This window comes from Vigna angularis, chromosome 11 (genome assembly GCF_016808095.1).
Source record: "Vigna angularis cultivar LongXiaoDou No.4 chromosome 11, ASM1680809v1, whole genome shotgun sequence".
Lineage (NCBI taxonomy): Eukaryota > Viridiplantae > Streptophyta > Magnoliopsida > Fabales > Fabaceae > Vigna > Vigna angularis.
This window is the reverse complement of record NC_068980.1, coordinates 1,103,203-1,124,697: the sequence shown is the minus strand read 5'-3', so window position 1 is coordinate 1,124,697 and position 21,495 is coordinate 1,103,203. Positions and strand designations below refer to the sequence as shown.

Sequence of the window (21,495 nt, the reverse complement as noted above, 5' to 3'; positions counted from 1 at the left end):
TAAGAAAGATCAAGTTTGCACGAATTAAAGATCAAGTTAAATTAGTTTAGATTAAATTGTGTTTTTTTGATCTTAAGGTTGAGTAGAGTGGGTCTAATCGAAGGTTGAGTTAACTAATTCAAACTAAATATCGAACGAAGTTGTCTTAGGTTGAAGGGAGTCAACATGAAATGAAGAATCAAGATGAGTCGGCCTAAATCAAAGATTGAAGAAAATCAACTTGGCTTGACTATCAAGTTGAGTAAGCCAGATCGATGACAAAATCTAATTGAACCGAAGTTCGAGTTGAGTCAGTTTAAGTCAAAGATTAATCCGAATTGACATGAAACTAGAGCAAACCAAATTGAATTGGACCTATATCTAACAAGTCGATCCAACTTATGTTTAATAAACCTAATTTTTTATCTATTAGGTTGATTTCATCATATTTAATATAATTGATAAAGTAGATTTAATCTAATTTAAATTGAATTGAAATTTTTTAAATCTAATTTATCTTATTATTAGCATATTAGTTTTTCCTTGTATATTGAGTTTGATTGTAATAGTTACGTATTTGTAATTGACTTAGTTATTTTTTATTTTTCTATTTTTCTTTTTTTGTTCTACAAGATTATAAATTCAATATATTTTATTGAATTTAAATTGTATTAATTTAAAAAAATTCAATCCATAATCACTCTTAATATGAAAGCAAGCTATTGACATTGCTTTGGACTAAGAAGGATAGTTTCCAGAGTTTCACTCTTAATAAGAATAGTTGACAATGATACAAGCAATGCAGCTGCATTCTCATTTCTGTTCACCAAACACGGTTTAATTGAACATAACATAAACTGTAACAAACATATCCAGCAATAAATTTTATGTCTCGCCGTTATATAGTATATTTTTCACTTTTCATGTTAGATTACATGAGAAAAATGATTTACTTAGATCTGTTCATGTAACATGTCTGTCTGTAACCGACTGCTATCTATCTAGAAGTTCAATTATTGGTCCAAACCTCCTTTCCACGCCCACAAGAGCTGATCAATTTTGCTGGCCATGTCTTCTAAATATATATATATATATATTATCAATCTAGAATTCAAGTGTGAAGGCTTTGATTGTTTTAGTTGCCAATGTTTCGGAGAAGGTTCAGAAGCAATAAACGTGAAATCCATTCTTTCAGACATTTATTTTCACCAAATTAAAGTTAAAAGTGGAAATTCTGTTACTATTGTTTTCTATTTTTATCAAAAGATCTCAAAAGATTCTTTTTGCGACTTCTTTTCTAACATACACTGTTTGATTGAATAATGATAAAATGACACACAATTATATTTATTTAATATATCTAACAATAATAAAATAGTCATAAAAAAAGTGAATTTTTATAGTTTTTTTGAAAAATAAAAGTATATAGTAAGAAACGTATTATCAAATATCATATTTAATATAAAAATTATAAAATGTTTTTGTGTTGGATACTTATTTTACAGCCCAAGCTAGCTAGCGGTCAAGCTCCAAACCTTTGACTACACTTTTTTTAAACATATCCAAACTCATTTAATGTCCATTTCTTTATATTCTTTTTAGCAATTATTTTGCTGAATTGTTCTTTATATTCTTTTTAGCAATTATTTTGCTGAATTGGGATTAATATTCTTAGCTGCCGCTATTATTACAAACAGTTATTCTCGCGCGAAAATGTTCTAATTAGCAGCCGTATTATATCAGAGAGAATTTAAATGAGAGATGAAGATCATAATAACTAACAATATTTATTATTCAGCAAAAGTAATAGACATAAACAATAGAACATTTAATAAATTATGAAAATTATAGTCATTAGTCTATATTAAAATAGCAGGACATTTAATATGTATTTAATAACAGGGCGTTTTAAACAATAGAACAGGCATTTATTAGTTGTATTAAAACAATAAATGACGATCCCATGTATTTATATATTTAAATGATAAACAAAATCTGTTTCTTTTTATATATTTACAGCTGGATACTAATTAATCCTGCGATTAACGGTTGAATAGTGTTTAGTGCAGTAATGTTTTTTGATGACAGTGATACATTCAGAGCATTTAGCAGTTGTTTAAGATATTGTAAAAGTGACAGTTATTAAAGTCACAGAAAATTTACTGTTTGGCATGTTTTTCTCTGTTATTAAAGAAAAGAAAAGAAGAAAGAAAGAAAAAGTTGGTGTGAATGATTAGCAGTATTTAATATTTAATTCCAAGGTTTGACTCTTTGAACATCGATGGCCGCCTGATTTTGACGTCAAAAAGTATAAATAGAGAGACATGGTTTTCCAATTCCCTTACTACTCATTTCAGATAAAGAATCGCATTCCCTTTCCTTTTTGTTGCATATTCTTTCATTCTTTTACCTTCACCACAAAGCAACGCAGACAGTGGTGTCTGGTACCGTCACCAGCTCGAACAAGAAGAAGAAGACGAGAAACAGGGTGGTGCGGTGTGGCGGGTAACCGCGAGAATCTGAGAGAATGGAGGGCAGCGATATATACAGAGCAAGTAACAGTATGCGAGCGAGAAGTTCAACGGTTTGGAGGAACAACAGTGTGGAGGTATTCTCAAGGTCTACACGGGAAGAAGATGACGAAGAAGCTCTCAAATGGGCTGCTCTCGAGAAGCTCCCCACCTACAACCGTCTCAGGAAAGGTCTGCTGACAGCATCCCATGGAGCTGCCAACGAAATCGACGTGGCTGATCTTGGCTACCAAGATAGACAGAAGCTTCTTGAGAGGTTGGTCAAAGTGGCTGAAGAGGACAACGAGAGGTTCTTGCTGAAGCTCAGGGAGCGTATTGACAGGTGAATTACCTCTTCCTAATATTTCTGTATCAACTTGATATATATTTTTTTCCTGTTTTCACGTGCTGCTTTCTACAGAGTTGGACTCGATATTCCCACCATTGAAGTTCGATACGAGCACCTGAAGATCGAGGCAGAGGCTTTTGTGGGTGGTAGAGCTTTACCCTCTTTTATCAACTCTGCTACTAATGTCATAGAGGTACTGAATGGCTCCTTCCACTTCCTGTAATTTTGAGTTTCTTTGTTCTGTTTTCTTCTGCAATTAGTCTGTCAACACGGTTTTTCTCTATTTGATCTTGCAGGGATTTCTTAACGCGCTCCATATCATCCCCAGCAGAAAGAAACACGTCACTATTCTCAAAGATGTCAGCGGGATTATTAAACCTCGCAGGATGACACTGCTTTTGGGTCCTCCCAGTTCAGGAAAGACCACACTCCTCTTGGCCTTGTCAGGAAAACTTGATAAAAGTCTTCAGGTTAATCACATTTCTTTACTGTATATATAGGCAGAGAAAGAAAGAAAGAAAGGAAAACTAATATGGATACCAATGTGTTGTTCAGGTATCTGGAAAAGTGACTTACAATGGGCACGAAATGAACGAGTTTGTACCCCAGAGAACCGCTGCTTACATCAGCCAGCACGATGTTCACATTGGAGAAATGACTGTGAGGGAAACCTTGGCTTTCTCAGCAAGGTGCCAAGGTGTTGGATCACGTTATGGTTAGTTTCTCCTTACCACCCCTGTCTAACTAACCTTTTCAAAATCTAATTTAACTGAGAATGACTGATCATCATTACTTTTTTTGAATACGCAGACATGCTATCTGAGCTGTCTAGAAGGGAGAAAGCAGCAAATATCAAGCCTGACCCAGATCTTGATGTCTACATGAAGGTCACCAACAGAAGCTCTTGTTAATCTTTTTTTCAGTAAAATAGAAAAACCAAAACAAAATATATATATATATATATATATATATTTCATCTTTGGATTGTATCTGATTATAATCTTTGGATATAACAGGCAACTGCAACTGCAGGCCAGGAGTCAAGCATAGTGACAGATTATACAATGAAGGTAATGCTTAAACAAACATGATTCAATTCAATTATGTGATGACATGTGCTAGAGCTTGCTAGGAAGGCCAAGATACTGAACTCGTTCACTGTTTATCTTTTCAGATTCTGGGGTTAGATATATGTGCTGATACCATGGTGGGGGATGAGATGTTGCGTGGGATCTCTGGAGGACAAAGGAAGCGTGTTACTACAGGAGAGATGTTGGTTGGACCCGCAAATGCTTTATTCATGGATGAAATCTCCACAGGGTTGGACAGTTCCACCACATTTCAGATTGTGAGCTCTCTCAGACAATATGTTCACATTCTAAATGGAACTGCTGTCATATCTTTGCTCCAGCCAGCACCCGAGACTTATGACCTTTTCGATGACATTATCTTAATCTCCGACGGCCAAGTTGTCTACCATGGCCCTCGTGAATATATTCTGGACTTCTTTGAATCCATGGGTTTCAGATGTCCCGAGAGGAAAGGTGCTGCTGACTTCCTCCAAGAAGTGACTTCCAAGAAAGATCAAGCACAGTACTGGGTGCGCAGAGATCAACCATACAGATTTGTGACCGTTACTCAATTTGCTGAGGCATTTCAATCATTCCATATTGGTAGGAAACTTGGACAGGAGCTAGCAGTTCCATTTGACAAGACTAAGAGCCACCCGGCTGCATTAACCACTAAGCAGTATGGTATCAACAAGAAGGAGCTGTTAAAGGCTAACTTCTCAAGAGAGTATTTGCTTATGAAAAGGAATTCATTTGTTTACATCTTCAAGCTATGTCAGGTTGGTGCTTGAATTCTACCTTGTTTCATATCAAGAAAAACTGCACACCGTTGTTCATGATCATTTTTAATTACCGTTTTTCTCTTGATGCTTTTCAGCTTTTCATCATGGCGTTGATTGCGTTGACACTGTTCTTCCGAACGGAGATGCACCATGATAATCTTGATGATGCGGGCGTTTATGCTGGTGCTATCTTTTTTACAATAGTAACGGTTATGTTTAATGGAATGGCTGAGATTTCCATGACCATTGCTAAGCTTCCAGTTTTCTACAAGCAAAGAGATCTTCTATTTTTTCCCTCTTGGGCATATGCTATTCCTTCGTGGATTCTCAAGATTCCCGTTACGATAGTGGAGGTTGCCCTTTGGGTATTCCTGACCTACTATGTGATTGGATTTGATCCAAATGTCGGGAGGCTCTTCAAACAGTACCTCATCCTATTATTTATCAGTCAGATGGCTTCTTCATTATTCCGAGCCATTGCAGCACTGGGTAGAAACATGATTGTCGCCAATACCTTTGGATCCTTTGCAGTTCTCACGCTTCTTACATTGGGCGGTTTCATTCTGTCAAAGAGTAAGTTCAATTCACGCAAGCATGCTATTAAAATGTGATTGCATTTCTAAAAATGAGAAAACATAAGCTAACGCTTCTTCGTTCCATTTTCAATGAAACAGGGGATATTAAAAAATGGTGGATTTGGGGTTTCTGGATTTCACCGTTAATGTATGGGCAGAACGCTCTGATGGGCAATGAATTTCTTGGAAACAGCTGGCACAACGTAATTTCTTGACCTCACAACCTAATAATTTGTGTGCTTCTTTGGTTAAGAAAAGTGTGATTCTAATTTCTTATCCTATCTAATTACAGGCTACCCACAATTTAGGACTTGAATATCTGGACTCTCGCGCGTTCTTCAAAGATTCATATTGGTATTGGCTAGGTTTTGGGGCACTGGTTGGGTTCGTGCTTCTTTTCAACGTGTTGTTTGGTTTGGCTCTCGAATACCTTGACCGTGAGTACTTTTCATGTCATCTGTACTTTAAAATTCTCTCATAAATTCAATTCAAGGTTTTGCTAATATGTATGCTTCTGAATGTCAATGCAGCATTTGATAAGCCACAGGCAGTTATAGCTGAAGACCCAACTACTGAAGCAAGTGCCACAGAAGTTGAATTACCACGCATAGGTGAGTAATGCTGCTTATGTATCACTCGTATTGAATAACAAACGACAACCATACTCCTTTATCACCATCAATTCGTATTATATTCGAAGACACTGAACATTTTTTTACAAATGTCTTGCAGAAAGTTCAGGAAGAGATGGTTCTGTTGTGGAGTCCAGCCATGGAAAGAAAAAAGGAATGGTTCTTCCTTTTGAACCACATTCTATCACCTTTGATGAAATCGTCTACTCTGTTGACATGCCCCAGGTAAATCACATTCGGTGTCTAAATTTAGCATTCGGGTTTCTAACAGTGTCCCCATTTTAACACTTCTTCAGCCAGTGAAAAAAGAATTGATTTCTGACTCCCTTGATTTCGACTTGCAGGAAATGAAGGAGCAAGGGGTACAAGAGGACAGACTGGTGCTTCTGAAGGGTGTTAGTGGTGCATTCAGGCCTGGTGTTCTCACAGCTTTAATGGGTGTAAGTGGTGCTGGTAAGACTACGTTGATGGATGTTCTGGCTGGTAGGAAAACCGGTGGATATATTGATGGAAGCATCAAAATTTCTGGGTACCCTAAGAAGCAAGAAACATTTGCTCGTATCTCTGGATACTGTGAGCAAAATGATATCCATTCACCTCATGTTACTGTTTACGAATCCTTGGTCTACTCAGCATGGCTACGTTTACCTTCAAGTGTTGATTCCAAAACCAGAAAGGTTAGTTAGTAAGGACTTGTGAAAATTTTTAAAGCGTTTTAAGCTTAAGTTTGTCATTAAGATAGCTGGCTTTATCTTCTTAGAGGCTGATTGTTGGAACTTTTTGGATTTGACAAATGGTTGCAGATGTTCATTGAGGAAGTCATGGAATTGGTGGAGCTGAACCCATTAAGGAACTCGCTGGTTGGATTGCCAGGTGTGAGTGGCCTCTCTACTGAACAGCGGAAGAGGCTGACTATTGCGGTTGAATTGGTGGCTAACCCGTCCATAATTTTCATGGATGAGCCTACTTCTGGGCTAGATGCAAGAGCCGCTGCTATTGTCATGAGAACAGTCAGAAACACTGTGGACACTGGAAGAACTGTTGTGTGCACCATCCATCAGCCCAGCATTGACATATTTGAAGCATTTGATGAGGTCAGTGACAACAATGACAAACGAAGACGTGTCTTACTTGGTTTCTCTCCCCACGTAGGCTTGAATCTAACATGATGTCTTTTTGTGTGATTCCAGCTGTTCCTAATGAAGCGTGGAGGTCAGGAAATATATGTCGGGCCACTGGGACGTCATTCTAGTCATCTGATCAAGTATTTTGAGGTAAGATCATACTCTAATAATCAAGTGAGAACGACCATCATTCTTCACAGTAAATACTAAATTTTCCTAATAATTTCCACTGTCCAGAGCATTGATGGAGTGAGCAAAATCAAAGATGGATATAACCCTGCTACTTGGATGTTGGAAGTTACAACCACAGCTCAAGAGCTTAGTTTGGGTGTTGATTTCACTGATCTGTACAAGAACTCTGATCTATATAGGTAAGGCAACGCAAGTGGATTGGAATTTACTAACTCTAGTTTGTTTTCTTGATTTTCATAATGCTTAAGTGAGTTTTTCATGGCTTTTCAGGAGAAACAAGCAGCTTATACAAGAATTGGGTCAGCCTGCTCCCGGTTCAAAGGATCTTCATTTCCCTACTCAATACTCTCAATCCTTCTTGGTTCAATGCCAAGCTTGCTTATGGAAACAACGTTGGTCATATTGGCGTAATCCACCATACACTTCTGTGAGGTTTTTCTTCACAACTTTCATAGCCATAATGTTTGGAACTATGTTCTGGGACCTCGGAGGAAAACAGTAAGTCAAATAAAATCTTATTATTACTCTCCAAAAGTAAAGTGCATGATATACATATATGCTTTGACAACTTCCGAATTCCACTAGAGTTCTGATTCCTGTTGTGCTTTCACAGCTCAACAAGAGGAGATCTGATGAATGCTCTGGGTTCAATGTATACTGCCGTTCTTTTCCTTGGAGTACAAAATTCTTCTTCCGTACAGCCAGTGGTGGCAGTTGAAAGGACTGTCTTCTACAGAGAAAAGGCTGCCGGAATGTATTCTGCCTTACCCTATGCATTTTCACAGGTATCATAACACAACATCAGCATCATTTATTCATTCATTTATTTTACAGACACATGTTACTAGTACTTTTGTTTGAATCACATTGATTATGTCAAATGAAGTAACCAACCAACAAACAAACTGGGTGCTTTTTGTCACAGATTCTGGTGGAGCTACCCTATATCTTTTTTCAAGCGGTGACATACGGTGTAATAGTTTATGCCATGATCGGATTTGATTGGACTGCAGAGAAATTCTTTTGGTATCTATTTTTCATGTACTTCACACTCTTGTACTTCACCTTCTACGGCATGATGGGTGTTGCAGTGACACCAAACCACCATGTTGCTTCCATTGTGGCTGCTGCATTTTATGCAATTTGGAATCTCTTCTCAGGATTTGTTGTTTCAAGACCTGTAAGTTGTTTGTTGCCACCCTGCCTTTGAATAAATCAAATACGTTGAGAAATGCATGCATATAGAGCCATACACAAGTGGTACGGTTTCAAGAGATGTACATGCATGATTAATATTAATATTAATAATAATAATATTGTTTTCTATTTTGAACAGAGCATCCCAATTTGGTGGAGATGGTACTATTGGGCATGCCCAGTGGCTTGGACCTTATATGGATTAGTTGGATCTCAGTTTGGAGATATATTGGAAGTTATGCCGTCTGAAAACAAGACTGTGAAAGCTTTCATAGAAGACAGTTATGGTATCAAACATGACTTCATTGGTGTTGCTGCTGTTGTGGTTGCTGGCATTGCAGTTCTCTTTGCATTCACTTTTGCTGTTGCAATCAAGACCTTTAACTTCCAAAAGAGATAGAGAAACAGAGAGATAGATTTTTCCAACCTCAAATATTCTTTGTATTTTCCCACTTTTTTTTCCCATTGTTTTTAATTTCTCTCTAAACTTGTAATGTTTGTTTATATCTATAGTTTGTGTGCAACACCAGCCAATTTGAAGGCTGTACTAAGAAAATGTATGTATGATGAGTTTTTATACATGCTTACAGCATAATATTAAGTCCAATTCTGTGCATCACACAATTTTATTTATTTATTTGTTTATTTTATAATCTATCACCGGATATCTCTCCCACTTTTTTTAGATTTCTGTCTCGATCTTGTATCTTAAATTTAGTCTTATTCATAAACTGCATCATAAATCATCCACCATCATACCGACAAGTTGGTAGTCCAAATGGTGTTGTACTTTGTATACTTAAATGTACCTACCTGCTTAAATTTACAAAATTATTATTATTTGGAAGACCTAAAAGAGTCTAAAGGATTTAAGTGTGACATCATATGATATATTAACTGTCTTTAAATAAGGAAAAAAATAATATTTATGAGTTATATGATATTATTTATGGCATAAACATAATCCTTTGATAATAGCACAATCTATTAATATATTATTCATAGACTCGACTCCTCTTATATGGTTTTGGTCCTGACCCACTCACGTGGATTAGGATCAAAAAAAATTTATAGAACTAAAAAGTCGTTTATAAAAAAAATTCACAAAATCAAAATATCTATAAAAGTTATCTGGATCAGGATCAATCCACAGATTTTTTTTTTTGAAATGTTTCTCATATATTTTTACCACAACACTATCTTTCATTTTATTTTTGTTAGTAATAACTTACAACGTAATTGATTTATGTATAATTATATTTTTTACCAATAAAATTAATTTTTTATTTCATAACTATTTTTTTATTAATTATTTTATGAGTGATACTTTTATACAATTATTCCTTAATTTCCAAATTTGTTTTTGATAATTTTTTTAAAGCAAGTTTTTTTAGTTGAAATTACGGAAAAATAAATAAATAAATAAAAGAATGAAATAAAATATTGGAACCACTGATAACACTTTTTTACAAAATTTCATAATCAAAGGCTTTCAAACATAATAATATTTCAGGCTTTATTAATAACATTTTGATTTTGAATTAATTTATATTTTGAGATGCACCTTGACAAATGAAAAATGGACCAGAATTCGTAAAAAGAAAGTGTTTATTGTACCACCAAAAATCACTATATGCATTACCTATTGGAAAAGAAAAGTATATAAAATAATGGATGGCCGGTACCGAAAGCTTGGCTTGTTCATAGCTGTAAGTGAAAATAAAGAAGCAGAAAACAAGTAAGTGAAAATAAAGAAGCAGAAAACAAGTAAGTGAAAATAAAGAAGCAGAAAAAGTAAAATAGATTAGAGACATTATAAAGGAGAAGTTAATGAAAGATAAAAGTTTTATAGTGAGGATGGAGCTAAACTCACTTTAGTCTTGACTTTAACCCACTTAAGAGGAAGTTCCAAGAGTTGAGGCTTTTTTTTATTTCCACTTTAAAGATTTCTTAAAAAAAACTTTTTAAGAGTGAGTTAGAGCTTACTTATGGATTATGGATTAAGTTGACACCTCTATTCATAAGTCTATATATACTATAAATATATATATCATAGGAAATAAAATTTTTCTCATACTTATTCACAAATACTCACAACAAAATTGATTATTGTCCTTGCAAATAAACTTTTCCCACATGATAATTCGAAATTGGTCACACATCAGCAATCAAGTCAGCCTTTTCTAAGACTGCTCGACCTAATTTGACGAACATTAAACAATACTTTTGGTTCAAGATTTGTAATAGTCACTTAGATTTTCTAGAGCAAGGTTAGTGTGTAACAAAATTAATAACACGGTTAAAAAACAAGAAATTTTCAGTTAAAAGAAACAGAACATAAAAAAAAAGGAGAATATGTTTCTAGCCCATCAACCTAGACATAAAATTTGAATTTGTCTTTGTACTAGACTTAGAATATATTTTGGTTGTCAAACTTTTGTTGGGAATCCAAGTGTGAGTTCAAGTCTCACATTGGATAGAAATGAGAAAGTAGAACAGTATATAAAGCTGAAAGACCTATTAACCCATTGTTTTAAGGTTTTTGATAAAGAGTGACGTCAATCCCTTATATAGTTGGCTTAGATGTTATTGGTGTTTGTGTAACCCACATGAACCTCCCCCTCGATACACCCAACAACTTTAACTATGAATATAGTCATTTTAATCCAATGATATTAACTTTTTTTATGCTCAAATTCCAACATGAAACACTACTTAACACAAAAAAAAAATAATGTGATTGAGTTAAAAAGGCTATATCCATTTATTTTTTAAATTTATGGACTAAAATATATACAATAAATAATTTCAGTTTTGTATTCAAGTTTAAAGACCAAAATATATTTAACCCTAAATTTAATGAACATAAAAAAAATATATGCAAAGGACTTTAACCAATAATGCAAAATTTACCTTACCTAAGGACTCTTTATGTAGGAATGGTCACTTCCTTCTTCATTTTTGCACTGTGACCCTATGTGAAATTGGTAATTACATTTTGGTTTAATAAAATTTTATTTCCTCATCTTTCTTCTTTGTCTATTTCTTCTCCACATAGGTAATTACATTTTGGTTTAATAAAATTTTATTTCCTCATCTTTCTTCTTTGTCTATTTCTTCTCGAGAGATTAAAAGAAATTAATGTTTCTATTTTACTTATTTTTTATCATCATAAAATGAAAATGTTAAATTTTCATATCGACTAAAATTTAAATATATTGGACAATTATCAACACTTAATTTCATCTAGTTAAATAAAATTTAAAAAATAAAAACAAAAATATAAAAAAAATAAGAAAAGCAAAAAAAATACAAAATAAGAAAAAATGGAAACAAGAGAATATCTTGCTAATTCACTATAATCATTTGGACCTGTTTTGGAAGTGTTTCGGTTGCGAGGTCGAGTCACCAAACATTTTTACAATTTGTTCGCTTCCATCGCTCGGTCTCGCTCACTGGTCTCCTATCTTGTTTTCTGGTATGGATGTGTACTTGTTAAAGATGCTCTGATACCAAAGTTTCGTAAGTGAACTATTGGGTAATTCAATGTAACAATAATAAATGTACAGTAAATACAATCACTTACCCCTCCCCTTTGACCTATATCTATAGTTTTTGGTGTGAGCCCAAGATTAATGATGTCTTAGTATCGGCCCAATCCCAGTCCATTACCCTTAATCAAGATTGGGTGTTGCTCCCTCCACCACCCCAAGTGCTCCTGCACCTCCCCACTATTTTCTTTATTCCAAAAATACTCTATACATTTCCATTATTTTCTTTTATTCCAAAAAGTGATATATTGCAAAATTTTATTTACACTTTCCCTTAAATAAGTTTGATTCAATCTTATTTTCACTGTTCAATATATTTTTTTTTCTTCAAATTACTTAATAAATGGTAAAATTTTGTTCTAAATTTCTAGAAAAATGTTTATATATATGTGTGTTTTTTTAACATTTAATATCTATAATTTTTAACATTATATTATGTTTTAACTTACCAACATGTTTGACTCAAATAACTTGAATAAAGTATTTAATTTATTAGATAAATAATATAAAAATATTATTAAATACTTAAAATATAAAAGAAAAGTTATTTATTAAAGATTTGAAATTTATTTAGTTCTTTCCTCATTATAAAGTTAGTATATAATAATAATAATAATATATTATTTACTATTAATATTATTATGTTTATTATTTTGTATTTGCATCTAACTTTTAAGTTTATAAAATGGAAGTGGTAGAAGCACTAATATTGAAGTTTCCTCTTAATTTTATATTTTGCAATATGTCACAAGTTTAAATCTAAGTCATATAAATGCTCCATTAATGCAGGGAGAGAAAGAGAAAGATTGTTGATGATAATAGGGAGGTGTAGAGTATTTTTGGAATAAAAGAAAATAGTGAAATGTGTAAAGTATTTTTGGAATAAAAAAAAATAGTGGGAAGGTGGAGAAACACTTGAAGTGGTGGAGGGAGCAACACCCATCATGATTTACCTTAATCTTCATGGGATTAATTTGTTTATTTGTCGCAGACCGGCCGTCCTTACCAAGCGTCACTCTTTCTTGTTGTAGCGGTTGTCTGGTCATAAGCAAAATACAAATACTAAATTTAAAATCTAGATATTTTTATTGTGTTTTCTTGTATTATATATTGATTTTTTTGTAATTTCAATAAAAAGATATTGGCAAAAAAAATTAAAAAAAAAACAAATTTACAAATTGACGTATATTATTTTGACGACTGTGACGTCGAAATTTGAAAGGACGTCCGGAAAAACTTATAATAACAAATTGTTAAAAGTTTTTTTTTTCTTACGCAAAACCTAGCGGAAAATATGATTAAATACTCTATTTTCGCGTATCCTTACAACTATTGCCAAGCGCCATCCCAGTAAAGTTGGCTTCAATCAATTACAACGCGAAAGGAGATCTCTTTGTCAAGCCACGGCCCAGCGCCGTCTGACTCCGGTGAGCTACCGCCAGACGCTCCTTGCTCCCGTGTATCTCGCCCACCGAGACACCTTGCTCGCCCAGCGGCACCCAACTTCCTTCTGCTGTGTAACTCTGATTGCTCTCTAATTTTATAAGTTTTTTTTTTTTAATTCAAATTAGATCTAATTCAAATGAAGTAAACGGGTATCGTGATGAGATTAATTTGAACCACAGATTTAGATCCAAACCAAACCAAAGTTGAAAAGTCCAAACAAAAATTCAAATAAAGGCAAAAACCTTATCGTGGTAGTGAGAGTGGCAACAGGGTTTCGGTGCTCTCGTTTTTTCTTTAAGACTTCAACCAAAAGTCTTGTTTAAGTATACAAAGTTTAACACCATTTGAACTACCAACTTGTTGGTACGATGGAGATGATTTATGATGCAGTTTATGAATAAGACTAAATTTAAGATACAAGATCGAGACAGAAATCTAAAAAAAGTGGGAGAGATATCCGGTGATAGATTATAAAATAAACAAATAAATAAATAAAATTGTGTGATGCACAGAATTGGACTTAATATTATGCTGTAAGCATGTATAAAAACTCATCATACATACATTTTCTTAGTACAGCCTTCAAATTGGCTGGTGTTGCACACAAACTATAGATATAAACAAACATTACAAGTTTAGAGAGAAATTAAAAACAATGGGAAAAAAAAGTGGGAAAATACAAAGAATATTTGAGGTTGGAAAAATCTATCTCTCTGTTTCTCTATCTCTTTTGGAAGTTAAAGGTCTTGATTGCAACAGCAAAAGTGAATGCAAAGAGAACTGCAATGCCAGCAACCACAACAGCAGCAACACCAATGAAGTCATGTTTGATACCATAACTGTCTTCTATGAAAGCTTTCACAGTCTTGTTTTCAGACGGCATAACTTCCAATATATCTCCAAACTGAGATCCAACTAATCCATATAAGGTCCAAGCCACTGGGCATGCCCAATAGTACCATCTCCACCAAATTGGGATGCTCTGTTCAAAATAGAAAACAATATTATTATTATTAATATTAATATTAATCATGCATGTACATCTCTTGAAACCGTACCACTTGTGTATGGCTCTATATGCATGCATTTCTCAACGTATTTGATTTATTCAAAGGCAGGGTGGCAACAAACAACTTACAGGTCTTGAAACAACAAATCCTGAGAAGAGATTCCAAATTGCATAAAATGCAGCAGCCACAATGGAAGCAACATGGTGGTTTGGTGTCACTGCAACACCCATCATGCCGTAGAAGGTGAAGTACAAGAGTGTGAAGTACATGAAAAATAGATACCAAAAGAATTTCTCTGCAGTCCAATCAAATCCGATCATGGCATAAACTATTACACCGTATGTCACCGCTTGAAAAAAGATATAGGGTAGCTCCACCAGAATCTGTGACAAAAAGCACCCAGTTTGTTTGTTGGTTGGTTACTTCACTTGACATAATCAATGTGATTCAAACAAAAGTACTAGTAACATGTGTCTGTAAAATAAATGAATGAATAAATGATGCTGATGTTGTGTTATGATACCTGTGAAAATGCATAGGGTAAGGCAGAATACATTCCGGCAGCCTTTTCTCTGTAGAAGACAGTCCTTTCAACTGCCACAACTGGCTGTACGGAGGAAGAATTTTGTACTCCAAGGAAAAGAACGGCAGTATACATTGAACCCAGAGCATTCATCAGATCTCCTCTTGTTGAGCTGTGAAAGCACAACAGGAATCAGAACTCTAGTGGAATTCGGAAGTTGTCAAAGCATATATGTATATCATGCGCTTTACTTTTGGAGAGAAATAATAAGATTTTATTTGACTTACTGTTTTCCTCCGAGGTCCCAGAACATAGTTCCAAACATTATGGCTATGAAAGTTGTGAAGAAAAACCTCACAGAAGTGTATGGTGGATTACGCCAATATGACCAACGTTGTTTCCATAAGCAAGCTTGGCATTGAACCAAGAAGGACTGAGAGTATTGAGTAGGGAAATAAAGATCCTTTGAACCGGGAGCAGGCTGTCCCAATTCTTGTATAAGCTGCTTGTTTCTCCTGAAAAGCCATGAAAAACTCACTTAAGCATTATGAAAATCAAGAAAACAAACTAGAGTTAGTAAATTCTTATCCACTTGCGTTTCCCTACCTATATAGATCAGAGTTCTTGTACAGGTCAGTGAAATCAACACCCAAACTAAGCTCTTGAGCTGTGGTTGTAACTTCCAACATCCAAGTAGCAGGGTTATATCCATCTTTGATTTTGCTCACTCCATCAATGCTCTGCACAGTTGAAATTATTTGGAAAATTTAGTATTTACTGTGAAGAATGATGGTCGTTCTCATTTGATTATTAGAGTATGATCTTACCTCAAAATACTTGATCAGATGACTAGAATGACGACCCAGTGGACCGACATATATTTCCTGACCTCCACGCTTCATTAGGAACAGCTGGAATCACACAAAAAGACATCATGTTAGATTCAAGCCTACGAGGGGAGAGAAACCAAATAAGACACGTCTTCATTTGTCATTGTGGTCACTCACCTCATCAAATGCTTCAAATATGTCAATGCTGGGCTGATGGATGGTGCACACAACAGTTCTTCCAGTGTCCACAGTGTTTCTGACTGTTCTCATGACAATAGCAGCAGCTCTTGCATCTAGCCCAGAAGTAGGCTCATCCATGAAAATTATGGACGGGTTAGCCACCAATTCAACTGCAATAGTCAGCCTCTTCCTTTGTTCAGTAGAGAGGCCACTCACACCTGGCAGACCAACCAGCGAGTTCCTTAATGGGTTCAGCTCCACCAATTCCATGACTTCCTCAATGAACATCTGCAATCATTTGTCAAATCCAAAAACTTCGAACAATCAGCTTCTATGAAGATAAAGCCAGCTATCTTACTTAAGCTTAAAACGCTTTAACATTTTTCACAAGTCCTTACTAACTAACCTTTCTGGTTTTGGAATCAACACTTGAAGGTAAACGTAGCCATGCTGAGTAGACCAAGGATTCGTAAACAGTAACATGAGGTGAATGGATATCATTTTGCTCACAGTATCCAGAGATACGCGCAAATGTTTCTTGCTTCTTTGGGTACCCAGAAATTTTGATGCTTCCATCAATATATCCACCGGTTTTCCTACCAGCCAGAACATCCATCAACGTAGTCTTACCAGCACCACTTACACCCATTAAAGCTGTGAGAACACCAGGCCTGAATGCACCACTAACACCCTTCAGAAGCACCAGTCTGTCCTCTTGTACCCCTTGCTCCTTCATTTCCTGCAAGTCGAAATCAAGGGAGTCAGAAAACAATTCTTTTTTTACTGGCTGAAGAAGTGTTAAAATGGGGACACTGTTAGAAACCCGAATGCTAAATTTAGGACACCGAATGTGATTTACCTGGGGCATGTCAACAGAGTAGACGATTTCATCAAAGGTGATAGAATGTGGTTCAAAAGGAAGAACCATTCCCTTTTTCTTTCCATGGCTGGACTCCATAACAGGACCATCTCTTCCTGAACTTTCTGCAGGACATTTGAAAAATATGTTCAATGTCTTGGAATATAATACGAATTGCTGGTGATAAAGGAGTATGGTTGTCGTTTGTTATTCAATACGAGTGATATATAAGCAGCACTACTCACCTAGGCGTGGTAATTCAACTTCTGTGGCGCTTGCTTCAGTATCTGGGTCTTCAGCTATAGATGCCTGTGGCTTATCAAATGCTGCATTGACATTCAGCGGCATACATATTAGTAAGACCTCGAATTGATTTATGAGAGAATTTTAAAGTACAGATTACATGAAAAGTACTCACGGTCAAGGTATTGGAGAGCTAAACCAAACAACACGTTCAAAAGGAGCACAAACCCAACAAGTGCCCCAAAACCTAGCCAAAACCAATATGAATCTTGGAAGAACGCGCGAGAGTCCAGATAGTCAAGTCCTAAATTGTGTGTAGCCTGTAATTAGTAGCAATGAAATTAGAATCACACTTTTCTTAACCAAAGAAGCATAGAAATTCTTAGGTTGAGGTCAAGAAATTACATTGTGCCAACTGTTTCCGAGAAATTCGTTGGTCATAAGAGCATTCTGCCCATACATCAACGGTGAAATCCAGAAACCCCAAATCCACCATTTTTTAATATCCCCTGTTTCATTGGAAATGGAACGAAGAAGGTTAGCTTATGTTTTCTCATTATTAGAATGCAACAATTTTTTAATCGCATGCTTGCGTGAATTGAACTTACTCTTTGACAGAATGAAACCACCCAATGTAAGAAGCGTGAGAACTGCAAAGGATCCAAAGGTATTGGCGACAATCATGTTTCTACCCAGTGCTGCAATGGCTCTGAATAATGCAGAAGCCATCTGACTGATAAATAACAGGATGAGGTACTGCTTAAAGAACCTGCACCAAATTCAAAACTCAGATCATAAGTACGATGCAAATTAGTAGAAGCGGCAACATTCACAAGCTGAAAACAAGTCAAACCAGTTTCTTTACCTCCCGACATTTGGATCAAATCCAATCACATAGTAGGTCAGGAATACCCAAAGAGCAACTTCTGCTATAGTAACGGGAATCTTGAGAATCCACGAAGGAATAGCATATGCCCAAGAGGGGAAAAATAGAAGATCTCGTTGCTTGTAGAAAACAGGAAGCTTAGCAATGGTCATCGAAATCTCAGCCATTCCATTAAACATAATCGTCATTATTGTAAAAAAGATAGCACCAGCATAAACACCCGCATCATCAAGATCATCATGGTGCATCTCCGTTCGGAAAAAAAGCGTCAATGCAATCAACGCCATGATGAAAAGCTGAAAAGCATCAAGAGCAAAACGGTAATTAAAAGTGATCATCAAATGAATACGGTGTCCAGTCAAGGTAGAAGTCAAGCACCAACCTGACATAGCTTGAAGATGTAAACAAATGAATTTCTTTTCATCAGCAAATACTCCCTTGAGAAGTTAGCCTTTAACAGCTCCTTCTTGTTGATACCAAACTGCTTAGTGGTCAATGCAGCCGGGTGGCTCTTAGTCTTGTCAAATGGAACTGCAAGCTCCTGTCCAAGTTTCCTACCAATATGGAATGATTGAAATGCCTCAGCAAACTGAGTAACCGTCACAAATCTGTATGGTTGATCTCTGCGCACCCAGTACTGTGCTTGATCTTTCTTGGAAGTCACTTCTTGAAGAAAGTCAGCAGCACCTTTCCTCTCGGGACATCTGAAACCCATGGATTCAAAGAAGTCGAGAACATATTCACGAGGGCCATGGTAAACAACTTGGCCGTCGGAGATTAAGATAATGTCGTCGAAAAGGTCATAAGTCTCGGGTGCTGGCTGGAGCAAAGATATGACAGCAGTTCCATTTAGAATGTGGACATATTGCCTGAGAGAGCTCACAATCTGAAATGTGGTGGAGCTGTCCAACCCTGTGGAGATTTCATCCATGAATAAAGCATTTGCGGGTCCAACCAACATCTCTCCTGTAGTGACACGCTTCCTTTGTCCTCCAGAGATCCCACGCAACATCTCATCCCCCACCATGGTATCAGCACATATATCTAACCCCAGAATCTAAAAAGATAAACAGTTAACGAGTTCAGTATATCCTGGCCTTTCGTAGCAAGCTCTAGCACATGTCCTCACATAATAGAATTGAACCATGTTTAAGCATTACCTTCATTGTGTAATCTGTCACTATGCTTGACTCCTGGCCTGCAGTTGCAGTTGCCTGTTATATCAAAAGATAATCAGATACAATCCAAAGATGGAATATATATATTTTGTTTTCGTTTTTCTATTTTACTGGAAAAAAAAAGATTAATAAGAGCTTATTTTGGTGACCTTCATGTAGACATCAAGATCTGGGTCAGGCTTGATATTTGCTGCTTTCTCTCTTCTAGACAACTCAGATAGCATGTCTGCAGATTCAAAGAATTAAATGATGATCGGTCATTCTTAGTTAGGCTGCATACATGTTAAATTAGATTTTGAAAAGGTTAGAGAGAGGTGGTGAAGGAAAACTAACCATAACGTGATCCAACACCTTGGCACCTTGCTGAGAAAGCCAAGGTTTCCCTCACAGTCATTTCTCCAATGTGAACATCGTGCTGGCTGATGTAAGCAGCGGTTCTCTGGGGTACAAACTCGTTCATTTCGTGCCCATTGTAAGTCACTTTTCCAGATACCTGAACAACACATTGGTATCCATATTAGTTTTCCTTTCTTTCTTTCTTTCTCTGCCTATATATACAGTAAAGAAATGTGATTAACCTGAAGACTTTTATCAAGTTTTCCTGACAAGGCCAAGAGGAGTGTGGTCTTTCCTGAACTGGGAGGACCCAAAAGCAGTGTCATCCTGCGAGGTTTAATAATCCCGCTGACATCTTTGAGAATAGTGACGTGTTTCTTTCTGCTGGGGATGATATGGAGCGCGTTAAGACATCCCTGCAAGATCAAATAGAGAAAAACCGTTTTGACAGACTAATTGCAGAAGAAAATAGAACAAAGAAACTCAAAATTACAGGAAGTGGAAGGAGCCATTCAGTACCTCTATGACATTAGTAGCAGAGTTGATGAAAGAGGGCAAAGCTCTACCTCCCACAAAAGCCTCTGCCTCAATCTTCAGGTGCTCGTATCGAACTTCAATAGTGGGAATATCGAGTCCAACTCTGTAAACAGCAGCAAGTGAAAACAGGAAAAAAATACATATCAAGTTGATATAGAACTGTTAGAAAGAGGTAATTCACCTGTCAATACGCTCCCTGAGCTTCAGCAAGAATCTCTCGTTGTCCTCTTCAGCCACTTTGACCAACCTCTCAAGAAGCTTCTGTCTATCTTGGAAGCCAATATCAGCCACGTCGATTTCGTTGGCAGCTCCATGAGATGCTGTCAGCAGACCTTTCCTGAGACGGTTGTAAGTGGGGAGCTTCTCGAGAGCAGCCCATTTGAGAGCTTCTTCATCATCTTCTTCACGTGTAGACCTTGAGAATACCTCCACACTGTTGTTCCTCCAAACCGTTGAACTTCTCGATCGCATACTGTTACTTGCTCTGTATATATCGCTGTTGTCCATCCTCTCAGATTCTCGCGGTTACCCGCCACACCGCACCACCCTGTTTTTCGTCTTCTTCTTTTCGTTCGAGCAGGTTACGGAACCATACACCACTGTCTGGTTTGCTTTGTGGTGAAGGTAAAAGAATGAAAGAATATGCAACAAAAATGAGAGGGAAATTCAGTTTCTTTTCTGAAATAAGTAGTAGGGAATGGGAAAACCATGTCTCTCTATTTATACTTTTGACGTCAAAACTAGGCGGCCATTGATATTCAAGAGTCAAACCTTGAAATCAAATATTAAATACGGCTAGTCATTCACACCACCATTTTCCTTCTCTTTTCTTTTCTTTATTAACAGAAAAAAATGCCAAACACCAAATCTTCTGTTACGTTAATAACTGTCATTTTTACAATATCTTAAATAACTGCTAAACTGTCACCCAAAAAAATTACTGCTCTAAACACTATTCAACTGTTATTAATTAGTAGCCAGCTGTAAATATATAAAAAGAACCAAATTATGTTCCCTGTTATTAAATGCATATTAAATGTGCTGCTATTTTAATATAGACTAATGATTATGATTTTCATAATTTATTAAATGTTTTATTGTTTATGTGAATTATTTTTGCTAAATAATTGTAACTTTCACGTTATGTATTTAATTATCGGTTGGTACGGAATCGTAAAACCCACGACTGTGGAAAATATAAAAAAGAATAAAATTTTGTTAACTATGTTATTGATAAATACATATATAGATCATAGTCTAGTTATCTTTTGTACTAAGATGCCTTTATTAAAAAAAATCAATTTAACAGCTAACCAAAAATTTAAAATATATATATATATATATATATATATATTAATACAAGTATTACTCTTAATTATTGGATTAAAATAAGGCGGCTAAGCGCGCTAATTCACGTTGGGGTAATGATTAATTATCCTAACCCTAGTTGACATGTTAATAATAATTAAGCAAACAATAATTGAGAAAGGATAATAAAAAATCAAA

General features: G+C 35.8%; 2 protein-coding genes across 2 annotated transcripts; one reads left to right on the top strand and one right to left on the bottom strand.

Moving 5' to 3' along the window:
• The first annotated feature begins 2,317 nt into the window (after positions 1 to 2,317).
• LOC108333393 (pleiotropic drug resistance protein 1-like) lies at positions 2,318 to 9,063 on the top strand. The gene is made up of 20 exons (XM_052870689.1): positions 2,318 to 2,832; positions 2,911 to 3,031; positions 3,135 to 3,308; positions 3,394 to 3,553; positions 3,649 to 3,725; positions 3,855 to 3,908; positions 4,013 to 4,687; positions 4,786 to 5,263; positions 5,365 to 5,468; positions 5,558 to 5,702; positions 5,796 to 5,876; positions 5,998 to 6,122; positions 6,242 to 6,574; positions 6,701 to 6,991; positions 7,088 to 7,171; positions 7,259 to 7,392; positions 7,484 to 7,711; positions 7,827 to 7,998; positions 8,139 to 8,393; positions 8,550 to 9,063. Exons 1-20 carry the CDS (start codon positions 2,507 to 2,509, stop codon positions 8,808 to 8,810), a joined length of 4,278 nt encoding a protein of 1,425 aa, XP_052726649.1. The 5' UTR covers positions 2,318 to 2,506; the 3' UTR covers positions 8,811 to 9,063.
• A 4,812-nt stretch (positions 9,064 to 13,875) lies between these two features.
• Positions 13,876 to 20,691, bottom strand: LOC108333392 (pleiotropic drug resistance protein 1-like). Its single transcript, XM_052870688.1, has 21 exons — positions 20,171 to 20,691; positions 19,972 to 20,092; positions 19,695 to 19,868; positions 19,450 to 19,609; positions 19,266 to 19,342; positions 19,099 to 19,152; positions 18,321 to 18,995; positions 17,918 to 18,234; positions 17,661 to 17,821; positions 17,458 to 17,561; positions 17,228 to 17,372; positions 17,055 to 17,135; positions 16,810 to 16,934; positions 16,357 to 16,689; positions 15,948 to 16,238; positions 15,768 to 15,851; positions 15,547 to 15,680; positions 15,228 to 15,455; positions 14,941 to 15,112; positions 14,546 to 14,800; positions 13,876 to 14,389 (listed from the first exon to the last, which is right to left on the bottom strand). The coding sequence occupies exons 1-21, from the start codon at positions 20,494 to 20,496 to the stop codon at positions 14,129 to 14,131; spliced, it is 4,278 nt and encodes a 1,425-aa protein (XP_052726648.1). The 5' UTR covers positions 20,497 to 20,691; the 3' UTR covers positions 13,876 to 14,128.
• Positions 20,692 to 21,495: the final 804 nt, after the last annotated feature.